The sequence below is a fragment of the Sceloporus occidentalis genome, unplaced genomic scaffold, assembly GCF_023333645.1.
Source record: "Sceloporus occidentalis isolate IW3139 unplaced genomic scaffold, rSceOcc1.0.p SCAF_1, whole genome shotgun sequence".
NCBI lineage: Eukaryota > Metazoa > Chordata > Lepidosauria > Squamata > Phrynosomatidae > Sceloporus > Sceloporus occidentalis.
In genome coordinates, this window is record NW_028316981.1 from 178,351,835 (window position 1) to 178,369,707 (window position 17,873).

At 40.0% G+C, this 17,873-nt stretch overlaps 1 protein-coding gene across 1 annotated transcript; it reads right to left on the reverse strand.

The window, feature by feature from the left end:
* Positions 1 to 3,938: 3,938 nt before the first annotated feature.
* On the reverse strand, positions 3,939 to 10,501 carry LOC149322855 (olfactory receptor 10W1-like). The gene is made up of 3 exons (XM_089534062.1): positions 10,386 to 10,501; positions 7,251 to 7,303; positions 3,939 to 4,762 (listed from the first exon to the last, which is right to left on the reverse strand). The coding sequence occupies exons 1-3, from the start codon at positions 10,499 to 10,501 to the stop codon at positions 3,939 to 3,941; spliced, it is 993 nt and encodes a 330-aa protein (XP_089390188.1).
* Positions 10,502 to 17,873: the final 7,372 nt, after the last annotated feature.

Below are 17,873 nucleotides of genomic sequence, written 5' to 3' on the forward strand. Positions count from 1 at the left end.
TTCCTTGTTCCAAAGGAGTAGCATCACCATCAGGATTGCCTTATTTTAATAGAGGCTGTGGCCAGATGGCCTGTATTTGGTAGGAGCACACAGTTATTGGGCATGTGTGTGTGTGTGTGTGGGGGGGGTGTTTGTGTATGTATGGAGTGGCATGCCATATTTTTAATCTTTTACCAGAAATTATGTTTTTCACTGTTTTTTAATCATATTTTTAAAGTTATGTTATCATTTAATTCTTTTTTAACTTTTGTAAACTAATGTTTGTGCTTACGGTAATCTTTTAAAAATTATTGTAAGCCTCTTTAAACCCCATCTTGGAAGGGGGGCATGAGATAAATTCCATACATAAATATGAAAAAGTAGACCAGAATCTTTTGTGATTTTTTTATGTAATATAACTGCATTTAATAGCAATAGCAAGTACATTTCTATACCACTTATCAGTGCACTTAACCATTCCCTAAACGATTTACAATGTGTAAGCTAATAAGCTGGGTACTCATTTTAGTGACCTCAGAAAGATGCCAGGCTGAGTTGACCCTGAACCCCTGGCTGGTATTGAACTCACAACTTTGAGGTTTATATGTGAATGGCTAGGGTACAGGCATTTAACCACTGTGCCACCAGGGCTCCTTTAAGTATCAGAGAGGTTAAGAAACTTAGGCCTGAAGCAGACGGGCCTGAAGTGGTGTGCCGCCGCCGCCAATACTAGGATTCAGGAGTGCGCAGCAACCCCATGCTCCAGAACCCTAGTCCGTACAGGCGGCGGTATCATGGCGGCATCCCATCCACATGGGCACTGCCATGATGACATCAGGGATGCACAGCATACAGATGTCGCTGCACGTCGCTTACATCACCAGTGCGCCAATGGCACACTTGTGACATCAGCTGGGCACCATAAAAAGAACCTGCTTTTCACAGGTTCTTTTTACTCCAGAGGGATGCCGAATGGTTTGGCTGCTGCGGCGTCCCTCCAGAGTTAAAACTGGCGCTTCCAGCCTGCCATTTCAGGGCGGTTTGTTTTGCCCCAAAGTTACTGAATTGTGAAGAAGCGTAATGTGACCTCAGCAAGGGTGCCTGGTGTTTTTTGGTGCCTCAGACTGATGTGCATTGATTGTATTGTCTACTGGGTACTTTGCTGGCTGGACTATGTAACAACAGCCCTCTACTTGGTATGGACATTATGCAACGGTGCAATTCTAATTCCCACAGATGCAAGTCCACCTATGAAGACACAACACACAAACAGGATTCTGGCTGTGGTTTTTTTTTTAATGATTTTAAAGTTGCCCTATTTCAGGGACGTAGCTAGGATTTTAGGAAGGGGGGGTCCAGACTAAGTGCCACCATTATAATGGGGCTTGAGTGCGGTGGCACAGCAGCACACACCATTCATTTTTCTAATGGAAGGGGGGGGTCCGGACCCCAAGAACCCCCCCTTGGCTACGTCCCTGCCTATTTCGTAGGCTTTCTCAGGTGCACAACTGTGTTGGGCATGCGAGGAGAACCACACCATCTTAGGCATTTAATTGTGGGGTGGGGACAATGAAAACTGCAGGCATGTGCAATCATCGTTCCTTCTTTTGTGGCCTCCAAAAACCCTTTGGAAACCTCCGTTCCCCCAACCACCAACTTTCAATTCTTTTTTCCTAAGCAATTAGCCAATAATGCCCCTCCAAATCATCACAAAAAGAGTTACAGTGCTATAGCTTATTAATGTGATGGCTCTTTTGCACTATAACACTATATATAAAAGGAAATTTTAAGAGAAAATTTGTCCATGAAACCATAGGTTCAACTCCAGAAGCTACTTCTTTCCATTAAAAAATCACCTTTAGAACAGTCCTGGTGCAGATTTAAGAAATCTCTTCAAAATAGTGCCCCCAAAAGAATGAAAAGAATGGATATGCAGGTGATGGTGTAGTGGTTTGAGTGTTGATCTAGGACTCTGGAGACCAGTGTTCAATTCCCAGCTTGGCCTTGAAACCTACTGGGTGACTTTGGGCAACTCATGTGCTCTCAACCTCGGGGGAAGGCAATGGCATACCTCCTCTGAACAAATCTTTCCAACAAAACCCCATGGGCCTTAGGGTCATAACTTTAATGCACACAACAATAACAAGCTATCTGAAAGTGCATTATGAACCTGACAGAGTCTTAAGATCTGCAGGGGGAGGGCCTTGTCTAAATTCTGCCTCCATTACCAACTCATTTGTTGAGCGCTTGGGAGAGAGCTATCTCAGTGGCTGGCCCCAACCTCTGAAATCCCCTTCTACGAGAAGTTTGGCCAGTCCCCTTCCTGATCACTTTTTATAGGCAGCGTTGAACCTTTGTCTTCAAGTAGACTTGTAATGAATAATTAATTGCAAGGAGCCTTCTTATGAAATGGGTATGCTTTATTTTTTAACTTTTCTGTGCTTTTGAATGATTTTATACCATTTTAAAGCTATGGTTTTAATATGATGATTTCAAATTTTGTTTAAAGTTTTATTGTTGTGTTTTTAGCTTTCTGTGAACTGCCTTGAAACTTAATCTGAGAGAAAGGTGGAATATGCAGTTGGCCCTTCATATCCACAGGGATTCCATCCTGGATTTCTCAGCGGAAGCCAAAAAACATGGTACATCAAGTCCCGTTATGGGGCAGGGCCATCTGTGGATGCAGTCTGCAGAACACAAGTCTGCAGTTGGGAAGGGCTGGAATTAATTAATTAATTAATTCGTTAATAACAACCAGCAAACCCAGAGGTATCACACCTTCCAACATTGCACAGATGAAAAGTGGGACATGTGTGGCCAAGCAACATCAGAGTTTTGTCAAGATGGCAAAGATTATTAATGGGGAAGAACAGACAAACTATGAGATGCTGTAGCAAATTGCTCTTCCCTGAGCCTATTGGGAAAGTGGAGACCCCCACCCTTTCCTCCCCATTCCCTCTTCTTGAGTTAATGAATGCAATTAACTTTGCACTTTCAGCAACTGGGATTGAAATTAAGCTCAGGACAAGGATGGAAAATGGGAGTGGAAGAGAAACTGAAGCATTATAAAAGCCATTGAAAGGGTAGGACAACAGAGCATTAATCCATGGTGTCCCTGCCAGTCAAGGAAGTTGGAAGGAATGAGACATAGTGCAAGAATACATGATTCTTTTTAGACCAATCTGGAAGAGCCTCAAAGCAAATATTTTAAGAAACCTTTACACTATGTGTTCCCCACACTACCTTAAAAAGTCTACACCTTCTAATTTGATATTTTAGAGCCATTTTTTAAAAAAAATTTAACTCTTAAGTATGTCAGAATTTGAATAAATGCCCATTTTGAAGTATGATGAAAAGAATATCCTCATGAAAGCTAAATGCAATTAAAAATTGGGTTTTCAACGTAACCATGTTCTGTTTGTCTTTCCTGCCAGATTTCCAAAGTTTATAAAAATCAAACACTTCAGCATACGCAAAATGTAATAGAAGTGTAACATGTACAAAAATTATAATAAATTAACTGAAAGAATGGGAACTGGTTTTACATTTAGCTTAGGTCTGTGCTGACTTTTCTAATAAAAAAAAATTGAGTCCTAGAAATATCCTGTTCTTGGTCAAGGAGTGAAGCTAGACAAGGAATCCAACATTTCTGGTGGGTCCAGGAATGCAGTTGAGCAGTTTGGAATGAATTAATGAACAGTATCAAATGCAAACTTTATCTACTTAACAACAACAAGAAATGGCAGTGGGCTAGAAGAAATGAAACAGGCTTGTCTATGACTTTTTAAAAAAGTAATTTGTTCACATGCATAAAAATAAATGTTAGCTCATTTGTTCCTGGTCAACTGGCACACTGAATTACATTTACAAGACTCATTTTGAGAGATACAATTAATACATCTCTGAATGACTGGCAGTTCTAGTCATTTCTGAAAAACTAGGCCTCAGGTGTACTATTATTATATTGCCATGGAAACAAATTTCCTTTCCCATACTCTCTTGAGAGCCCCCTTGACTTCCTTGTTTCGGAGGCTGTAAATTATGGGGTACAACATTGGGGTGAGATTGGTATAGATCAAGGAGACCACCTTGTCTTCGTTCAGGGAGTAGCTGGCTCTTGGACGGATATAGATGAAAATGGCACAGCCATAGTGGAGAACAGCCACAACCAGGTGAGCAACACAGGTGGAGAAGGCCTTTTTACGCCCTTGGGAGCATTTAATCCTTAGGATGGAATTGGCAATGAAGACATAGGAAAGCAGAATGAGCAGGAAAGGGATGAGCAAGTTCGTCATGCAGACAAGGAAGACAGCCATTTCGTTGACATGTGTGTCACTACATGCCAAAAAAAACACTGGTGGAATGTCGCAGAAGAAGTGGTTGATGTTGTGTGAGCCACAGAAGGGAAGGCCAAAAATCAGCATGGTCAATGCCAGAGATATTGCGAATCCACTGATATAGGCTACCAGTAAAAACTGCATACAAAGATTTCGACTTATGATGACAGTGTAGCGCAAAGGATGGCATATGGCCACATACCTGTCATAGGCCATCACAACCAATAGAAAACATTCTGCGCCTCCAAAGGCAATAAAGAAATACATCTGGGTGGCACAGGCCATTAAGGAGACTCTTTTGTTCTTGGCTAAGAAGTTGGCCAGCATCTGAGGCACAATGACCAGAGTGTAGCATATTTCAGTGAAAGAAAGGCTGCGCAGGAAAAAATACATAGGAGTGCTGAGGGCAGGGTCAACTAAACTTATGACCACCATAGCCAGATGCCCTGAGAGAGTGATGAGAAGCATGAGAAAGAACAAAGCAAAAAATATGTTCTGCAAAGTCCCATTGCTGTTGAATCCCAGGATAACAAAACCTTCGTCTGTGCTGGTGTTTTGTCTTTGTTCCATCTCAGTTTCACATTTTGTCGACAGCTAGTACAGCTAGTTTTTAGTGAATCTGTGCAATCTGTGAAAGACGGATGATAAAGATTAAATGGGAAGAAGACAAATGTTATCAGAAAGCAGCATGTAAAAATGAAAAGATAGTATATTCCTAGATTATTTATGCTATTTGCTCCCCAGAATTAAAAATGGATGGAAACTGACATTTTTACTAGGCGGGGGAGCTTTTATTTTCTTTTTGTGCAGCAGGCCCACAATTCTGCTGTGATCCCACAACAGTGTAAGGAAAGCAACTTGTTATTAAACAGAGAATTTTCTAAAACTTCAATCTCAGCTGAGTTGTTCTATGAGATGATGGAACTCCCTGCCATAGGAGGACACTTTTTCCATCTCTTTTTTATTTTCACTTCTCATTTTTAGATCACTTAAAGAATAGAGGAGGATAAACAACTTTACGTTTAATTGGGGGGGGGGGGTATAAAACAAATACATTAATTAAATAACTAATTAAATAGCTGCTTTGGTCTCACAATCAAACATAGGACTTTATCACATGAGGAAAATCGGGCGGGGGGGTTTAAACAGCGAAAATCATTGGAAAATCACGCAGTCTCAATTAACATTTTCACATGACGTCACAATTAAACTGCCATTATCTTGGGAATAAATAGACAATAAACAGCAACAAATCATTCACAGGTAAATCCTGTGAATGATGTGTTGCTGTTTATTGCCTGTTTATTCCCAGGATAATGGCTTTTTAATCACGATGTGTGTGAAAATGTTAACCGAGATTGTGCGATTTTCATGTGATTTTCGCTGTTTAAACCCCTGATTTTCCCCATATGATAAAGTCCATACAGTCAGATCCCTGAGGCAGTGGCTGTGAGGCCACCTAGAATAAGGTGTTGTTATTACTGTTGTCATGTTTCGTCTGGTCAACTCTAACTTATGGTGACACTTCCTTAGTGTCTTCATGGCATGATTTATTCAGAAGAAGTTTGCCATTGTTTTTCTTTAAGACTGAGGCCATGTCCACATGGGAAAAAAGAAATGTTCCCAGCCTATTCCTGCACTAACTTGTTTAGATCATGCTAAGGCCAAAACAGGAGAAATACAGGTCTAATGCATACTCCAGGGAAATTCTCTCTGGTACAAAAAGAGTCCTCATTTGCTCTGAATCAGGCCAGAAACTCCGGGGAATTCCCAAGTGTATGGATTGCATGCCAATGCAGGGATGGCAGGGGAGCATTGGCGCATGGGCAGGTCAGGAGCATCAGAAGATGCTAGGAGGCATATAGAGCATCCTGCCTTAGGTCCCTTGCCATTTTGCTCTCTTCTTGACAGACAGAACAGTATCACAAAGCCTGTCCTGTATCCTTGAAACTAGCCTCCTTCCCTCAGGTTGGTCTGAAGAACACTGTCACCACTGTTGAAGTAAATTTCAACTGTCGGTCCAGTCTATAGGTGAAATGGATGGGAAGTGACATCTTGTCTTTTGTCTCCATCTAACTCCTTCAGACCCTAATGAAAAGCAACTCAGCCTTCTTTGTATCTCTTGCCAATCTCAGTCAGCATCAAATCTTGTTAGAAGCCAGTCACCTGGGTCATGATGGAACCTTGCCGGAGTTTTGTAAGCAGTTCAGACATGTGTTGGCACCACTTAGTTGCTCTTACTGGCTTTTGGTTGAATGTGACACTGACTCAGAGAGCAGCATTGCTGTCTGAAAATTAATTATATCATCAGACTTCTGCATTTGAAAATGATAGCTTATTCATAGAAGCGAGCTAGCAACTGATGGTATAGTCATCACACAAAAAACTTGCATGTACTAAGACTGCTATTTCTCATTTCTGGGAAAATGACACAGAAGGCAGACTGGGAGTTCATATGATGAAAACTTGCTCCCTGCTTATGGAATTCTCTGCCCTCAGAAACCTCAAAGCTACACAGACATAATTCCCTATCTCATTATTTTCTGGCACAGGCTAAATATTAAGGCAGCAACCTTTACAATACAATCCCACATATGCCTACTTCAGCGTAATTCCCATGAGTTTCAGTAAGGTTTATTCCCAGGTAGATCGGTATAAAATAGGAATCGTAAAGAATTATGTACTTGGATTAGAGTGGGCAACATGTAGCCCATCAGACTTAGTTAGACTGCAGTTCCCATCAGCCTCCCTATTAATAACCGTAATGGGGCTGCAGTCCAGCAATGTTTGGAAGGCCACAAATTCCCCATATTTCAATAAATTAGATGAATCTACTGAAACAGCAGCCATGTTCAACTGGGAAATACTTTGAGAGAAGCAAAATTCTGCCTTCTGTCTCACTCAAGAGGCAATATTCCTTTTCTAAAGTGGTACCTGCTACAACAGAGAGATACACTTTCTCAAAATGAAGGAGGCTGACATTTTCCCTTCAAAATTATTATTTTTTATTCCTGTGCAAATTTATGCAGATTTAATTGATTGATTAAAACTAATTGCATTGGTCAATGAAGATTTCTTATAAAAAAAAGTTTTTTTGCAATGTGTAACCAGGTGTGGATTTCCATATCAGGATTTTAAAAGCAATATAATATAATATAATATAATATAATATAATATAATATAATATAATAATATAATATAATATAATATAATATATATTTTACCCAGGCTTTTACCTTTAAAAAAACAAAACCAGAGAGCCCATTTATGTGAAGAAAAAGCAGCTGCATAGGCCCTTGGTCCTGCATCATGTTCTTTATTTAGATTTGGGCCTAACATATTTCCTGCTGAAAATATCTCTCTCTCTCTCTCTCTCTCTCTCTCATACACACACATAGCAATAAGGCTGGATTATCAGTGGTGTGACTGGAGGCAACCAAGGGCATCACTAGGAGTGTACGGGGGTATGGACCGCACCAGGTAACACCCTAAGGGCTTCCTTTTGGCAGATACAGTCTATGGCATTCACTTGAATCCCTTTTAAATGCTGAAGAGATGTTGTGAGTGGGGCAAGGCTCAGTGGTAGGAGAAAGGAGGGGCCCTAGTTTTTTTTAAAAGAAATCCAAATTTAAATTTAAATTTAAATTATATATATATATATATATATATATATATATATAATTGTTTATCCTTTTTAAATTTTCTTTTAAAATAAAATTTTCACTTTAATTGCATAAAACTGTGTGCATGTAAATGCATTTAGGCTGTGTGTATAGGACTGTAATTTGAAGGAATAATGTTAGTTTTGCTAGTTGTTTATATCACAACTATTACTATTACATTCAGTGACATTCAGGAATTAGGATTTATGAGTAACATTAGTATAAAAACATTACTAAGGATTCGGCATGGTGTGGTATGGAAAGAGATCAGTGTGGGGGGTGACACCAACCCTAGTGATGGTACAGGAGACAATACTTCAAGGTTCTCAAAGGCAAGGTGCCCCATACTGTGGCTGGCACCACACATACAAGCTTCCTGTGCTGTGATACTATCAAGAGACATATGATTTTGGAGGTGGTGGTTGTAGAGGAGCATGCATTAGATCAGCTTGCAATCTCAAGGGGCTGCAACATCATTTCCCATCTGTAGATTTGGGTGCCCAGCTGGTCTTTTTCCTTGGGCCTCCAAGGTTGATCCACCACTGTGCATAGCTGGCCTTCCAATAGAGGAATTTGCAATCACTGTTAAAGGAGTTCCTAGTGTTGAAGCTGCTACAGGGCCCAACTTCTTTAATCCGGCATTGAAGCCAAGAGCTGACAAACAGTAAACAAATAGCACTTTTGATGTCAAATTGAAGATGGAGATTTGGGCAAGGAAACCACCATCAGTATCTGATTTGGATTCAAAGCACAACACCAGATCAAGGCCCCATGAGCACAGCAGCATAAAGTTAGCTTTTGAACAACAATATCGAAAATCATGAGCCACTGTGGCCAGTGAGCATGCTGGCAAGGGTATTCTGAGCATTGTAAACCACAATGATCCCCCCCATGTGATTGCTTTTCCATGAAAATCAAAATGCCATTTTAAAAAAAGCTATAGCCTAAATGTGTACTTTGGACTGATAAGGGGCATAATAAATTGTCTGAGGAGAAGGAAAAAAAGAGAAGGACAGTCACTTCAGGACAGATTATCTCCATTGTGGGGTGGAAGGAGAAACATCTTGTGGTTTGTCTTGACTCTTCTGAATTTGCTGAACTTTTATGGAAAACTGCATAACCCTGGTTGAGCAGTACAACAAATGGAACACACATCACCAAAGAAGGGAAGAAAAGAGAATGTACATTTGTATAAAATCTCTCACTTCAATGAGTGAGGCAGGTTGTTACCTGATGTGCCTGCTTGGGCCTGTTATCCAGCTTCTAAGCATGGGTGGCAGTTTCAAGACTCGTGATCTCCTCTTTATGGTGTTTTTTTTTAATCTTTAAATCAGACTTGGACAGATGACTGCTTCCAACAGAGGGCACCTACAAAACAGATAAAAGTCCTGTAAAAGAGGTGAAATGTCCAACAAGGGCCCCAGCCCACCATTGAGCCATACTAGTGTCCCAAGTGACCTCTAATCATGGATTCTCTCTGAGGGTGGACTGCTTCAGTTTCCACTGCCTTCACAGTATCATTTGCCTCTCTTCTCAGACAACAGCCAGAAGAGTTGTAGCTGTCCACCATCTCCATGCCCAGGTTGCTCATCCCTACAGAGTTCAACTGAACCACCTCCGCATCTTCTCCCTCTTCCCCAGGCATGGACTCTGTTCCATGCCCAATGGTCTCAATGGAGTGGGAGATCCCCTCCACACACACCTCAGTGTAACAGCCTGTGTTTTTACTGCAACAGAATCACTGCCTATGTTCCAGTGACAGAATGTATAATTTGGATTTAAAAGATCCCGTTTTAATTCTGGTTGTTTTCAGGCAGGGCTGGAAAAGACCTTTCTCAATGGTAGCTGGTGGCTTTTTTTTGCCAGTGAGATGGTAAATCCACTCTGGGTTTCAGACTGAACTTGAACTATCAGACTGTTTCAAACTGAACCTGAATTATCCAAAGTGTTTGCTTTCCAGATAGCTCTCAGCTTCTTGGACAGCTCCTTTGAATTATAGGCTAAACCTTGGCATAGATTCTCCACCCCACTACAGAGATATGAAATCTATCAGCTGACACACATCAAGTTTGTAATACAAATAGAAAACCTCCATTGACTAGCATGCTCATTTGCACTACAGTTGCTTCTCCTTTGATTTCACCTCCAAGGAAACATTTTGATCAGGAATTAAGGCATAGCAAAGAGGGGCTTAACATTTAATACAACTGAAACCTATTGGTTTAAAAAAAAACAGTCTGCAAAGTACAGCATCACAATTCCTCTAGCCTGAAAACACCATAACTTCTTACCTGTTGGAAGCCTGCTTTGTTTTGTCACCCCTTTTCTGAGATATTTAATCACTCTGTCACTCTAGAATTAGAAATCATATAATATTTTCCTGTTCTTGTGGCCAATATGGTTGTACCAGTTATTTGCCAGCAGGTAATATAGAGGAGGAACACTTGGCACTTTCCTAAAATCTGGAGACCTGTTAGTCAATGGTGCTGATGACTCCAGCAGAGAAGGAACAGCCTGTTCCATGAACTATTTAAAGGGATTTGTCATCTTTAAGGAGAAAGTCTCCAAGCATTTTCTCCCAGAAGACTTCAGCATGCTGTTGAAGTAGAATGAATTAGGCTGAGATAGCAATGTCTTGTTCTCTAAACACTTAGAAGGATGTTGCATAGTGTATTCAAAGTCTCACCCAACCATGGAGCTCATTAGGTGAAGCTCATTTGCAAGGAACAGCAGATGTTTCCATGGGGTGGTTTCTCCGCAAAGGTGCTTCGTTCCAGATTAGGCCTCCATTGTTCAGTCACATTGTTTTTTTCATGAAATGTTCTGGGAGGTTCCTCCACAATAAGAATTCTGTCCGCTCAAATGAAATTTTCATCCATTCCTGAAATTTCTAGCATCGCAGTCACATAAAACATCAGTTGGGCATTTTGAAATAGAGGTTAGAGCTGCATCTCCACGTCAGAATTAATGCAGTTTGACACCGCTTTAACTGCCATGGCTACATTCTGTGGAATCCTGGGATTTGTAGTTTGTTGTAGTACCAGAACTCTCAGACAGAGGATGCCAAATATCTCATAAAATGCAACCTCAGCCACCAAAGGAAGGGGCTGGAAAACTGACCAACAAAAAGTGAACAGTTGAAATAGAAGAGATTTAGGTGCAAGCAATTTTCAATATCTCATTCTCTGCCATGTTGGACATTTGGGACTTAAAGTCCCTGTTTGGGGTGGCAGAATTCTTATCTGGAGGGACAATGCCTTCATTTTACAATCACCCCCATAGCCATATCCTTTTTTTTTTTTCTGGTGTGGGAGGTCTTTGTATGAAATCCTTAATTCCTGAGATCCCATGGTGCCACTTAAACCAAATCTTGGCTACAGGTCAGTCAAGAAGAGTGGAGTACAGAAACGAGAGATACATGCAATCCTGAGCTATACAGAAAGAAAAATTACCTACTAACAGAAATATTGGTTAATAATAATAATAATAATAATAATAATAATGCCTACTGTATATTTTCTTTTTCAATACCTGCTTATCAAACCTCCCTCCCTACCATACACACACACTTCGGGACTAAGCAGACATTTGAACATAGGCCTCATATTTCAGTCCTGCACTATTACTTGTTAAACTACCCTGGCTCTCTCAGATCAATGCTTACCGTATGAGTGCTACTGCTATGAAGGGTGAAACACATTGGGTTTAAAACTTTGCAACAATGAATCTATTTCATTTATATATTGCAAAAATGAACACAATATATTTATTTTGCACACATTTCCATAATGCACAAACTATGGGCTCATCTACATGGGCTAAATAAAACGGTCACACCCTGTCCTCATAGCAATCTGTCTTCATATTACAAATCTTTTATTTGAGTGTGGACTGTCTTCATAGTGTAAGGCTGGTTCCACTCTATCCCTCCTTTAAACCACTTTTTAAAAGCTTACCTTTTAAAAAGCACTCCATAGTGACACTGGGTGGTTGTCTACACATGCATCTACTCATGATGCCCACTACTCCTGCCACTAGTGTAAGTCATGTTAAGGAAAATGCAACATGGGATATACAGTGACTGAAATAAAACATGTATGTGAGAGTCAGGATGACTCAGCAAAAGCAATTAGAAGCCACACAGGTGTAAAAGGTAATGTAATTAGCAAGTCCTAAATGCCAAGGACAGAAATGCAAAGTGGATAATTGAACACACCTGAGAATTGTTAAGTGGTCAAGGCTGAGATGATGAAATCATTAATTCTGGGTAGAAACAAGAGAACTAATGAGAGTGGATGTACACGCCCACTGGGTGGAAACTGACAAGAGTGGGTGGTATTATCCAAGGACTATAATAATGGCTATGAATCCTAATGTATTTTGTGGGTAGTAGTAGTGAGGAGTATTGTTGTATTGGATAGTTTTGGAGCTGTATATAGTAGAATAAAGTAGATCTTTTATATAAGACTACTGAGTTGTCTGGTGTCTTGGGTGAAGATACAAGAGCCAGCTGGATCCTGAAGAAGTGGGAAGACTTCTGTGGAAGCAAGAGTGAGAAGGCTTGGAGAGTTTGTCAAGGTCTTCAGCCTATTCTCTGTAACTCTGCTGCTTTCGAGCAAAGCTTTAACCACTGGATGCTTGAATCCGTGTATAAAACATACGTATATAAGAAGGGCCGATTGTATACATATTTTAAATATTTATATTTGATATTGTAAATATTTTATTTGCAAAAGCCAGCCTGGCATGGTGATGAGAGTTTTGGACTAGGGCACTGGGAAACCGGGGTTTGAATCCCCACTCAGCCATGGAAACCCACTGAATGCACTTGGGAAGTCAGTCTCTCTCAGCCTTGGAGGCAAAAGCAAACCCGGTCTCAACAAATCTTGCCAAGAGAAACCTTGTGATATGTTCACTTTAGGGTTGGCATAAGTCAGAAATGGGTAGAAGGCACACAACAACAATATATATTTTAAAATAGCATAGAGTTAAAACTAGCGTTCAGTTCTTATAAAAATGAAATGAAACAAATGCCACCCTTCTCTATGTGACAATAGAGGGCTAAATGCCATCTGGTATAAACCTATTCCCATGTATATATGGTTATATTCAAAGTGTCACCTGTTGTTAACAAAAAATTAAAAACTATTTGTTGATGTTGAACACATAATGTCTATTTTCTAAAGAAAAATGGTGACTTTGCAATCTGAATTATTTAGATATGTTTCAGACTATAAAGAAGAGATGTTAACAATACAGTTGGTGCCAATACCTTTGTTAGGACCCAACAAAAGGCCACAAAAGATTGTGTTAGCTTTCAGGTTCTCCAGAATTCCTCATAGGCTACATGCTACAAAAAAGTAGGTAAGAAACAGAACAGGTAAATTTATATGAGGCAGCCAAAATTTCAGATAAAAGGTAATTTCAAAACTTTTAATGTCCATTTTCAGAACATGAAAATTCTCCAGAAGGTACAAAAATTGTTTTAGCTTGGCCTTGTATATAACCTCCTCAAATTTTCCATACATATACACACACTTGTTATCTACCAGTAACCCAATTATTTATGCTTTTAATACATGCTATGTATTTTTAATGTTTAGTTAAAGCCATTCCCCACTGCACAGGCTTTGAGCAAAACATTTTGCTCTGTGTCCAAGTCACAATGCATACTACTCAACGCCAATCCAAATATTTTGGTACATGAGGAAGGACATTGTGGATACATCTTGCTTTTCCATGGCAAATACAAGAGCTATTAATCAAAACATGAACCATTTGCTGTCTTTGCATGACACATAAATCTGCTGCTTAAGACGACTGCCTCCTATGGCCAGCCCAGCTAAGATTCCCCAGTCATACAGGATTTAATATCAATTACTTCTCTTGCTACAGCTCTGCTTTATTTCAATAGCATAAGTTATTTTGACCATGGTCTTAGACTATTTCAGACCCGCTCCATAGTGATTAACAATTTCAGCAGATCAGAAAACACATTATGTAATTTTTAGCTATGTATGTATTGTGTATTTTAATTATGTGTTCTCATTGTAACCCACCTAGATCCTTCCGGAGAGGTGGAATATAAATAAAACTTCTTCTTCTTCTTCTTCTTCTTCTTATTATTATTATTATTATTATTATTATTATTATGTTTAATATATATTCAAGGTCAGTATTTAGATTTAACCAACACTATGCTTCAAGCTCAGTTATTCAATGAGAAAGCACACTTATCTCCTGTCTTCCTCACTCTACCCATGCTCTGGAGAGTTGAACTTCTAATGGCAATGGTGCTAAAAGTAATTTAATTAGCAATTCATCATACTGAGGGAGTCAATCAAGAGGGATGACTGGTTTGGCTGTTTCTTTGGGCCAAAGGAGGCACCTGATGTTCCCATATCTGCATATCATTTGACAGTTTCATAAGGCATAATGACAGAATCTGGCTTCTCTTTAGATTGACTCAAGCCTCTTGGATCTCCAATTCCTGCATTCATTCATTTGAGGTAGGCTCCCTCATCCTTTTCCTTCCAAAGACATTCACTTTTGAATTTCAATCTCTCTCTCTCTCTCTCTCTCTTGTTGTTACATGTCTTTGGGGGGAAGTGGCAGTTTCAAATGAAGTGATAGGTTGTGTGCATGTTGGTCTTACTTTCCTCTGAAATATAGCCCAGAGTTCCTGGCAGTCTTCCATCCAAGTACTAACCAGGGTTGGCTTGCGTAGCTTCCAAAATCAAAAAGGGATCTAGTACCTTTGGGTTTTTTAGGTCCTGACAAATGTGAAGGATATCGGCTTCACAACACTCCAACCTATGGGAACTATTGGTATCTTCTGAGATGTAAGCTGATCTATACAAGGCATTAAATGAAAAGGGCACAGCTAACCTCCCTCCTTTTTTACATAAAAGAAAATATATATGTCTCTACTCTGTCAATACAGTTTGAGTCTTAAATCAAGGTTTTCCTGACACATTTCGAAGCCCTAAATGATTTAGGACCTTGTTCCTTGAAAGAGTGCTGTCTACATATAAAACTGCCCAAGGACTGATGTCTGGTTGAAGGGTCCTCCTTTGTGTTCTACCAGTGGAAACAACACTCTATGTGAGAACATCGAACAGATACTTCTTTGCTATGGCACCTTGGTTCTGAAACATCCTACCCTTGGAGACCTAATTCATGCAGACATTGGTTTCATTTTTTTTCCCTTTGGACTGGAAGTCAGTCTGAAGAAAATGGAAGTTCTCTACCAGCCTGCACCACAGGAAGAACACTACCATCTCCACATCACCGTAGGCACATCTGTGCTTAAGTCTGTCCAGCAGTTCACCTACTTGGGAAGCATCATCTCCTCAGACGCCAAGATTGATAAAGAGATCGATCACAGACTGGCAAAGGCATATAGCACATTCGGAAGGCTTCACAAAAGAGTCTGGAGTAACAAACACTTGAGGCGAAGCACAAAAATCAGTGAGTATAGAGACATTGTACTGTCTATTCTCCTCTATGGGTCTGAAACATGGGTCACCTATCGCCAACACCTATGACTCCTTGAACGCTTTCATCAGCGCTGTTTACGCACAATTCTAAATATACACTGGACTGACTATGTGACAAATGTTACTGTCCTCGAGCAAGCAGGGATCACCAGCATTGAGGCCATGCTATTGAGGATGCAGCTGCGCTGGGCAGGATATGTTTCTAGGATGAAGAACCATCGCCTCCCCAAAATAGTATTCTACTGTGAACTTGCCACGGGTCAGCGTAAGAGGGGCGCCCCAAAGAAGAGATACAAGGACTCCCTGAAACAACATCTCAGGCTTGGCCAGATAGATCACCAACAATGGTCCTCCCTGGCCTCGCATCGGGAGGCATGGAGACGCACTATCCATGACGCTGTAGCCTTCTTCGAAAGCTCACACCGAACGAGCCTCAAAGAGAAACGACAACGCAGAAAGAACCGCAACCTGGAAACATCACCCAAGGAGACTTTCTGCTGTGCTTTCTGCAACCGGACCTGTTTATCCCGAATTGGCCTTTTTAGTCACCAATGCGCTTGTACAAAGCGCGGGATGAGTCCTTCCTGAATCTTCATTCGCGAAGCAAAGCCAGAGAGAGGGGGGTTTCATTTTAGTGCCAAGTTAAAGCATGGCTGTTGATTAAAGCTCTCAAAGCTTACTGGATTTCTTTCAAATGTGTATGTACATGGTTTGAAACTGTTTGAATCAAAGTATATTTTTTAACTTATTAAATTGTTCAATATGTTTTAAAACAGTTTAAACTGTTGTTTTGTTTTAAATTGGGTGAATTGTTTCAAAATTTTAAATTGGTTGTAAAACTGTTAAAATGGATTGTAGTTTTACTGTACTCCGAAATCCATGACACAGGGCAGCTTATAAATACTTGGATAAATGGATAAATTGTATTGTGATCACTGTACAAAAGTAAGGGAGCTTAAACCTTCCCTTCCCCTCATTCTTATGTTCTCATTCTAAATACTAATGTCAGTCAAGATGCATGGCTAAACTTTATGTATGGATGCCACCCCCATTTTGAATTGTTTAAATACAGACTACTTTTGCACCTAAAATTCAGTTTTCAGCAACTGAAGTAAGCTTGAAGACAAGGGGAAAGTGGGAAGAAGGGATAGAAACTCGGACAATTTAAAAGCAGCTGAAAAAGTGAGATGGCAGAGGATTAATAGGAACTGTCCCTGCCAAATTGGGACAGTTGAAAGCTATGTCACAATTACTAATTCTATTATGTAAATGGCAAGCAGTAAACGAATGAAACTAATAAGTAAATAGTAAAAGACCACTGCTTCAGAATGGCAACACAATTGTTCAAAAAGCATATTTGAATAATTTGAATATTTGGTGACTGACAAGGCTCTGAGATTCCGTTCGCGATGGCAAGGCCTAAATAGGCTCTAGAGGGCTGCAGAGGTTGGGACTAATCTATTTAGGGAGTTGTTGGAGAGAAGAGAAAAAGAAAGAAGTATTAAAATTAGTGGAACACATTGGTCAAGGATTCTGAGTAAGGAGCAAAGACACCAATGGCTTGAGAATAAACTAAGGTCTTTATTATAGGAACTCCATTCTAAGATAGAGAAGTTGCTGAGAGAGCTATTCTTGTTTTAACTTTTGTATGTTTTTAATCTTAATTTTATACTGTTTTGACTGGGTTATTTTAATTTTTTTTAAACTTAATTTAAAGGTGTTTTTATCTTGTAAGCCATCTTGGTTCCCCTTTTGGGAGAAAGGCAGCATAAAAATGAAGTAAATAAATAATCTAGCTATATCTTTAGGGTGGTCTTGGCAAAGAGAGCGGTGAGAAGAGGAAACATCCCTAAGGATATCAGTTTAGATCACAGAGGGGTCAGGTTAGGTAGACAGAAAGGGACATCACTGCAGGTTACTCAGACTATCTAACCCTATTACTGCTGCCCACTCTGAAGTATTAACTCTTTCAGTGCAGAATGTTGTTGCACTTCCAACAAGAAGCTCAAAGGGGTGGTCAGAGATGAAGGAAGGATCTCAAAGGATTTGTTGGAGGCCATGGTTAATATTTCGAAGGAACTGGTGAAACTACCACTGAGTGCTGCTTGCCTAAGAAAACTCTGTGAAATTCACGGGGTCACCATAAGTTGACAGGCAACTTGAAGGCACATAAACACACACAAACACACACACTGATGAAAAAAGGAGATATGGAAAAAAAAAAAAAGATAGGTGAAGAAGTTTCCCAAATACAGATTAGCTTTGTAAAGACTTCTGTTTCCTCACTGTACTCCTGAAAAGAAAATGTTGACATTCCAGTGGCTGATCTACAGGAGTAAATATCTGGTTACCAATTAATATGCCTCCAAATCACCCTGTTTTCAACAGCGTCTTGC